Below are 8,551 nucleotides of genomic sequence, written 5' to 3' on the forward strand. Positions count from 1 at the left end.
TGAGATACAAAAATGAAAAGAAACAATAAGACAAAGAAATTAACTAGTTTTGATTTGTTGGCAACAGCCATGATTACAAGAAACCAACAAGTTCATTGGTTTTAAAAGGCCTAGAAATCAACACATCAGTAACTGAATGAAGATTTTACGGGAACACTATTAACATCCTCTCTACTCAAAATCAGAATCAGTATCATCAGAAAGTTCGATATCATCATCAGAAATTTCAATATCATCGTTATCCTCTTCAGTATCAGAGTCACTGATAACATATGTTGTCGTCTTCTTCGTTGCCCTCTGTGGTCTAGCTTTTGGAGCGACAACAACTTCACTAACTTCCTCATCTAGACTGCCCAAGGAAGGAATAAGAGGACTTACTTCTTCACTTTCATGTGAAGTACTACTGCTACTTGTGTTCTTTCCCATAACAGCTCCACTTTTCTTGTTAAATGGAGATGCCCTCATTTTTCTCACTTTACGGTCAGGTGACACACCAGCATCCTCTGCAGGCTTCAGAACTTGAGTTATGAGTCTCTGACCAACACTCTGTGATTGATTATTAGCAGCTGCTCTCTTCTCAGGGGGTTTAGGTGCTGCTGCTGCTTTTGCAGCTGCTGGTTTCCTCCCACCTTTCTTTTTCCCTCCCACAGCTGCTGCTGGCTCAAACTCATCGTCATCAATTTCAATCGCATCCTCACCATCAGAAACATCTGGAGTGGATGGCAGAGCCTTCTTTTGTGCAGCAGCCCTTTTAGCAGGTGCTTTCGTTTGAGCTTTTGGCGCTTCAGTCTCTGTGACTGCAGGGAAATGGTCATTAGTTCTAGAAGACAAAATATAATCATGAAAATAGTCTACGTACCATAATATATTACAACACATTTCACTTACCTTCTGATCGATCTGGAGAAGAGTTGAGGTTGTAAGCTGCAAGTCTATCTTTCAACGCTAGCACTTCATCCTCTTCTTCTTCATCTTCTATAACTACAGGTTTTGCCTGCTGATAATAGGTATTGAAATTTAATGTATAGCAGATGACAATGATAACAAAGAAAGGATATCCTTGTTGAAACAGAATGACTGAAGAAAATCTAAATCTGAATTCACACCTTTGCAGGACGACCTCTGCCTTTTGGCTTCACAACCTCAGAAACATTGGCTAGAGAAAAGATAAGAAAACCCAATTCAGTACATCAAACATCCATTGAGTACAGCAAAAGCCATGAAAATTAGATACTGACCTGTTTCCGCCGTAGAACCAGACGACACATCCATTGATTCAGCAGTAGACTCGGCCTTCTTATTAGTTTTTCGGGGTTTAGGCTTGGGTGCTGCTTTTCCAGCTGCATTCATCACCTTCTTCTTTAGCTTTTCTCTAGCTTCCTCAGTTTGGATATCAATTTTATCTTGTTCCTGAAGTATATAAGCAAAAGCGTTTATTTAAGATGAGTAAGGAAAGGCATACTAAAAAGTTGGAAAAAAGGTACTTTAAGTGGCATACATCAAGCTGTTTGTCAAGGACATCAAGATCTTTCATCCATAAATCCTTTGGAGTTGCATTTCTCATATCTTCAACTTCAGCATTCAGTTTATCCCTGTCAGCACACAGCTCTTGAACCTTCTCAAGAGTCAATGTTCCTATTGCCATCGACAGCAAGTAGTCATAATCACTTGCCCTAACTCCCCTATTTGACTCCTCTGGACTCTCTTCACTATCATCTGCATCATCAGTAGAGTCTGCAACAACAGCTTCAACCGGCTTTTTCTTGGGGAAAGGAGTAAATCCTTTGTTCTTCAATTCAAGCAAGAGCTCAGCTCTCTTCCTGTTGTTCACAATGATTTCGCCTTTCACAACTCCAAGGATGAATTTCACCTTGTTCTCAATTCTCAGCAACTCCAATTCGAGAATCTCCAATAGAGCTTTCTGCATAAGTTACAAGCATACGGTCAATGACCAGCATTCAGGAGGAAGAAATGTATTTCAGTTCGGTTATTTCATTGACTTGCCTTTCTTTTCTCATAATACTCGAGTCGTACATGGTAGAACTCCTCAAGAACTGCAATAGAAGAGTTAAATGGTAAACAACAACATCTATTTTCCACTAATCTAATGTAATCGTGTGTGAAATTACGTACTCTCTTCTGGGGCATCATATTTCTTGATTTTCCCCTTGGAGTCGAAAAGGTGCATATTGCTGGTACTTATTGTAGTAGTCAGCTTAAATTTTTTCAGCAAACCCTCTTGCTGGGCCAATAGCAGATTGTCCTCAGACATGATCACTTCAAAACATACAGAGTTCTCATCACCATACGCTCTGACTTCCTGCAAGAAGAAGCTCCTTATTTCTTGTCTACATTGAAGTACTTCCCCAAGAAAAATAATTAATCAGTGATAACACAATGGACATACCTTTATGAAAGAATCCTTGGCCTTGTCAGTTGAGACTGTCATGGATTCCAAAAACTGCTTATAGTCCTCTGTCCACCTCCGAACTGGCAACTCAGAAATCCTAAGAGTTGTTTCGCTGACCTCTTCTATAATACCAGTGACAGTGTAGGTTGCTCCAGTTTCTTTTGTTGCTGTTTTCTCTATTTTCCCTTTGAAACCTTTATACCATGGATCCATTGGCTCCATTAGCTCATCATTCAGTAAACGCCTTACATTTGCAACCAGGTCCCTTGGATTATAATTAGGGACATATGAACTCCAACCTGTTCCTATACCTTCACTTCCATTCACAAGTACCATTGGAATTATTGGTACATACCTAAGTGAAAAGGAAATCAACCATTCAGCTATTTGCAATCGTTTGATTTTCTTCACTAGATATGAAGGTACTGTAGTTGTCTGTGACATTATTACTTACCAAGTAGGTTCAATAGACTGTCCATCTTCATTCAAGTAATCAAGGATGGTATCATCATCCTTAGGAAACAGAAATCTTGCAATTGGTGAAAGCCTAGTGTAAATGTACCTAGAACTTGCATGATCTTTGCCTCCCTGCAGTTGAAGGTTGTCGGTAGACGAGTAAGTGAAAAGAAATGGAATTGTGTGATATAAAAGTAAGATCCAACTAATTATATTGTTTCTCACCATATTTCGAGTGCCAAACTGACCATTTGGTTGCAATAGATTTACATTATTGCTGCCAACATAGTCTTGTGCCATGCCAATGATGGTGCTGCTAAGACTCTGCTCACCATGATGATAAGCTGAGTGCTCAGAGACATAACCAGAAAATTGGGAAACTTTTGCTTCCTTAACAAAATTCCTCTTAAATGCACAGAACAGAATCTTCCTTTGACCCGGTTTCAAACCATCAAGCATTGAAGGAATAGACCTTTGAAGGTCAGCCATTGAAAACAGAATAAGCTCTTTGTTAACAAATTCGGTGTACGAGATGTACTTTTCTTTCTGGTCTAGATGGGTGCCAGGCTGCACAGTACAAGAAAATTGGAGATAGAGAGTCAAATCGTGAAATTTTGGATGTTGCACAAACAATACTAGGATAAAAATGCAACTGTTTCCAACCTCAAATTGTCTAAGCCAATTCTTCCTTGCTTCGATCTTCTTCTTACTGAAAGCAAGTTCTATTGATTCCCCATCTTGGTTATCTGCCCAGACAAAATCTTTCCTGTGTTTCTGAAGATCTTGGAAGTACTCTTTTCCTTCTTTTGAAGTACTTGTTCCCAACCCCTATCAAGGCAAAGAGAACAATTAGCAGAAAGCCACATGATGGTTCCGTGAAATGTTTGATAGACAAACCTTATAGTACTTGATAGACCAACCACTTGAAGTAGCACCCAAACTCCTTCTCCATGCCTCATACTCAGGCATGGTATAAAATGCCAGTATCCTCCCACTTTTGTGAGTAGCCTGCAAAACAACAATGTTCAGACTAATGTACTTACTGAAAGATCTTTTGGACCTGATTGATGTACTTAGTCTATTTAAAGAAAAGGTATAAATTTCACCTTCACAATTGGTGTGATAAACTCCACCAAGAAAGATGGAACTTTCAGCAAGGACGGCCAAAAAGTGTGGATGAAATTAATTAAGAGACCCTTGATATGTGAACCATCATGATCCTGCTCAAGTATAAAAATATAGTTCAATCAAGTGAATAGAACAACCACAAATCATTCAATATATGCAAATATTGCCGAAGAAGGGCACCTGATCAGTCATAATCATTAAATGACCATATCTGAGTGATTTGACACTGTCATATTCTTTGCCTGTCTGAAGTCCAAGAATCTTCTTGATAGATTCAATTTCTTTATTTTCTGAAACCTGTTTATGACTTGCTTCCCTTACATTTAGCAGCTTACCCCTCAAAGGGAACACACCATAGTGATCTCTCCCAACAACAGATATTCCAGCCATCTGTGAAACATCTCAGTTCCCTTAGAAACATATCAAAGGTGGTATTCAACATAATGAGGTTAAAGAAAGTAAAAAAGATAGCATACAGCTAGAGCCTTGGCTGAGTCTCCTTCAGTCAAAATCAATGTGCATTTATCAGAATTCCTCCCTCCTGCATCATTAGCATCTTCCAGCTTCTCCACCTTGACCTTATCAGATTTTTTTCCATCAGTCTTCTTAAGATCTTTGCTAAGTTTAAAGTCTGCCCAGGAGAGAAGAGAGTCGACAATGCCAATATTCTTCTCAACTGCGGTAATATCAGAATATTTATAATCAAAACCACATACTTAATATAAAAAATAGCATAATTGGTCTTTGCAAGCATCAAAGGGACAATCTGTAGTTGAACTAACATACCTTTCTTCAGAAAATCCGGTTGAAGTTCACATTTTGAACCGAAACTGCTCTGACGCAGGGTCAAGGTTTCTTTAGTTTGTGAATCAAATGCAGGATTGTCAATGAGAGCATTAACAAACATCCATAAATGGCTCTTCACTGCGTGGGCTTTGATGTTAGCATTTTTGTTCTTCCTGTTCACTACACCCATTATGTGGTTTGCTATTTGGTTAGCCACATAATCAACGTGAGTACCACCCTTAATAGTCGCAATGCTGTTCACAAAACTGACCTGTCCAAATCATCATGCTAGACCATGTTAGTTTAAGAGCTAAATGTTTCATAGATTTCTACAATAGTTGTCTCAAACAGCTTGTCATCAGTACCTGTTGAAATTGTCCTTCACTCAAACTCACACATATCTCCCACCTTAATACTCCATTTGCATCATTAACTTTCAGGAACTCCCTGCAACATTAGTGAAGTTAGCATACATTTCAAAGTAAAAACTTGAGAAAGAAGTAGAGAGTGTAGAAAATAGAAATTTTTGACAATATACCTTTTCACATCATGAGAATCCAAGAAAAGCTTGCAATACTCTTCAAATGATTTGACGGGAATACGCTGTTCATTGAGTTTCACCTTCACAGTCTTTCCAAGGCATCCACCCAAATCAATTACTCTCTTTCTCATTAGTGCAACTACATCTGCTTCGAGCTCTTCCATGTTAAACTTTGCCAGGTCTGGCTTAAATGAAACTCTTGTCCAATTCTCACTTGCTTTGCATTTAGTTATAATTGGTTCACCCTTCTTTCCCATGTTGTTAGAGAAAACCTTCATTAACAGAACACAAAATTCAATTGCTTAGTAACAGCACCCAACCAACAATCAGCTATAAGAAATAGAATTTCCCTTGAAGGTATTGGCAACTACCGGAAAGATCCCTTAATTTAGTGCATCCTCATTGGCAAAGGTTAAAACAAAAGCTTAGTAGAAAATCCCAAATTTCCATTACCTAACTAAGAAGATCTTCAGCCAGCTCTAGGATTACAAATACAGATGTAAATTATATCATCCTTCTCTAATATTCGTAGTACTTATATAAGATCTCTGTCATAAAAATATGCACACAGCACACTGCTTCTAATTATGTGTTTCACGATTCAGAAACTAAAATCTCACACTCAAGTACAGATGTAAATTCTATCATCCTAATCTAGTATTCATCAGTACCTATTTAAGATCTCCATCATAAAAAATATGCACACAGCACACTGCTTCTAATTATGTGTTTCCCGCATCAGAAACTAAAATCTCATAATAAAGATTAAAGATTTACCACAGTATCCTCAACATTTTCCACAGTATTACGAAATAAAAACACCATTACAATACTACTGATAAGAAATCGTAATAAAAAGGGTGAGAAATACCTGCTTATACTTCTTCTGCCGCTTTCCATCAGCAGTTTCAATGACAAATTCAGTAGAAAAGATATTCGTAAGCTTAGCACCATATCCATTTCTTCCACCAGTGGTTTTCTTCTCAGCATCATCATAGTTACTACTAGTCAACAAATGCCCAAAAATCAATTCTGGCACATACACACCCTCCTCCTGATGGATCTCGACAGGAATACCATCACCATTGTTGTACACACTAACTAAATTCTGTCTCGGATCTATAACCACTTCCACCGCGTCCATTTTCGGATCTCTCTGTTTGTTATCAGCTGCATTGACTAAGATCTCATCAAAAATCTTGTACAGCCCAGGCACATAAGTGACTGGGCGATTAACCATCCTGTCATCCTCCCATACCCAAAGAGTTTGAGTGTGTTTTTCAACAGATCCGATGTACGTATCGGGACGGAGAAGGATGTGTTCAAGCTGGGTCTTCTTCTGGTAGGTTTGTTCAATCGTTTTTCCGTTTGCATTTGTAATATTGGCGTTGCTACTAGATTGTAACGGGAGTTTTTTGGTTGCCATTTTTTCCGGCGGTGGCGGAGGAGGAAGAAGAGAGACACAGAGATGGTGTCTTTTGGAGGAATTTGGGGAAATGGGAAAAAGGTTGAGAGTAGAAGTTAGGGTTTATAGTACCAAAATAGGCGCCTTAACGGTAAAATTAAAAGGAGATTTGAAATTTGAAATTTGAATTCTGAATGGAGGGCTGAGATGCATTTTCGATATCTGACGGTCGTGGACTGTTTGGTCAGGTATAATTATTAATATAATAATCTTTATTTTTTTTTATTGATTTGTTTCAAGAGTTGACAAAACAAAAACTACTACTTTCTAAACAACATCGTGTTGAATTTCGAAATTTAAATATGCTTATTTTTTATTATAAATTTTTAATATATTTTTTTAAAATATTTTCAATTGTTAATTACTGTGACTTGTACTACTATTTACGTAGTTCACAAATATATAAATTTCAATTTAAAAAATTTAAAGATTACATTAGAAAATTCTCAGTCAAACTTAAATTATTTACTCTCGAAAAACGAAATATATCTCTATGAATTGAGACATAGGGAGTAGTTTTCATTTTTTTATTGTGAGTTCCATTTCTTTTTTGGAAGGTTTTAAAATAGAATTTGGAAATTTTCAAAAGAAATTTACTACGTACTTTTTTGCAAAATGTCTTTTTATATATATTCTTATTTAGTACGAAGTCGATTTTATCCAGGATTGTAAATCTCAAATTTGTCTATGAAGAGCGAATTTCATATTCTCTACTGAAAAAACTCTATCTAGAAGCTTGAAATAGCTTCATTGATGTTTCTAAGAACAAGTAGAATTGAAGAAGAAGAAGCAGAATTGAAGAAGAAGGAATGTTGTTCTTGTTATTCTCACACTTTACAGATGCTACAAATGATATATATATACAGAAGTGCAGTAACTAACTTCTAACCTTCCACTCACACTTTCCACACATATACACACACACACACTAACTAACAGAATACAATCCTAACTAACCACGTGAACATGCTAACAAACTAACTGAATTAACTGAAAATGGGAAAGTTAACACTCCCCCTCAAGCTGAGGGGTGCAGGATGTTAAGCACACCTAGCTTGCCTAACAGATTAACATGTTGAGCTTGACTCAATCCTTTGGTTAACAGATCAACAACTTGTTGATGTGTGTGTACATACTCTGTTTGAATCAACCCAGTCTTAACTTTATCTCTAATAAAATGGCAATCTATCTCGATGTGCTTGGTTCTTTCATGAAACACAGGATTCGCAGCTAATTGAATAGCAGATTTGCTATCACTCCATACTTTTATTGGCCTTTGTATTGACACATTGAGCTCATTGAATAAGCCTATCAACCACGTTACTTCTGCCACTGCTGAAGCCATGCTTCTGTATTCAGCTTCAGTGAACTTCTAGACACTGTCTGCTGTTTCTTGGACTTCCAGGATACTAAAGAATCTCCAAACTTTACTATGTAGCCTGTTACTGACCTCCTAGTGTTAGGACATGCAGCCCAGTCTGAATCACACCAACATGTTAATGTTGTGGCTGATTGAGCCTTTAGCCATATGCCCTGACCAACTGTTCCTTTCAGATATCTCACCACCCTAATAGCTGCTTCCCAATGAGATCTTTTTGGATGTTGCATAAACTGACTTAGTGTTTGCACTGCATAACTAATGTCAGGTCTTGTGATAGTAGCATACATCAATTTCCCCACTAATCTTTGATAAGCTGAATTATTTGTTAGCACCTCATCTTCTTGTGATCCAGCAGTTTGATCAAACTCTACTGATGTCAACCTC

General features: G+C 37.6%; 2 protein-coding genes across 3 annotated transcripts; both read right to left on the bottom strand.

Annotated features, from left to right (window-relative positions):
• LOC107006903 (DNA topoisomerase 2) lies at positions 1–6,747 on the bottom strand. 2 transcript variants are annotated; one of them, XM_015205424.2, is made up of 19 exons: positions 6,193–6,747; positions 5,319–5,593; positions 5,146–5,227; positions 4,781–5,051; positions 4,471–4,670; positions 4,175–4,384; positions 3,973–4,086; positions 3,764–3,874; positions 3,530–3,694; positions 3,092–3,433; positions 2,865–2,998; positions 2,408–2,765; positions 2,134–2,320; positions 2,005–2,054; positions 1,499–1,921; positions 1,239–1,410; positions 1,107–1,156; positions 889–994; positions 1–797 (listed from the first exon to the last, which is right to left on the bottom strand). In XM_015205424.2, exons 1-19 carry the CDS (start codon positions 6,745–6,747, stop codon positions 172–174), a joined length of 4,431 nt encoding a protein of 1,476 aa, XP_015060910.1. In that variant the 3' UTR covers positions 1–171. The 2 variants fall into 2 exon arrangements, with proteins under 2 accessions (XP_015060910.1, XP_015060904.1); XM_015205418.2 differs by having other exon boundaries at positions 889–997.
• A 1,359-nt stretch (positions 6,748–8,106) lies between these two features.
• On the bottom strand, positions 8,107–8,454 carry LOC107024962 (uncharacterized mitochondrial protein AtMg00810-like). The gene has a single exon (XM_015225867.1). The coding sequence runs from the start codon at positions 8,452–8,454 to the stop codon at positions 8,107–8,109; it is 348 nt and encodes a 115-aa protein (XP_015081353.1).
• Between the last annotated feature and the right edge of the window lie 97 nt (positions 8,455–8,551).

The sequence above is a fragment of the Solanum pennellii genome, chromosome 1 (assembly GCF_001406875.1).
Source record: "Solanum pennellii chromosome 1, SPENNV200".
NCBI classification, from domain to species: Eukaryota; Viridiplantae; Streptophyta; class Magnoliopsida; order Solanales; family Solanaceae; genus Solanum; species Solanum pennellii.

What these genes read in the sequence shown, in the direction of transcription:
- LOC107024962 (XM_015225867.1), bottom strand. Translation starts at nt 8,454, where the DNA reads ATGTATGCTACTATCACAAGACCTGACATTAGTTATGCAGTGCAAACA.
- LOC107006903 (XM_015205418.2), bottom strand. Translation starts at nt 6,747, where the DNA reads ATGGCAACCAAAAAACTCCCGTTACAATCTAGTAGCAACGCCAATATT. An exon ending in ACCGGATTTTCTGAAGAAAG is followed by an intron (nt 4,671 to 4,780) that starts GTATGTTAGTTC and finishes ATATTACCGCAG; the next exon opens with TTGAGAAGAATATTGGCATT. An exon ending in ATTGGCTTAGACAATTTGAG is followed by an intron (nt 3,434 to 3,529) that starts GTTGGAAACAGT and finishes TGTACTGTGCAG; the next exon opens with CCTGGCACCCATCTAGACCA.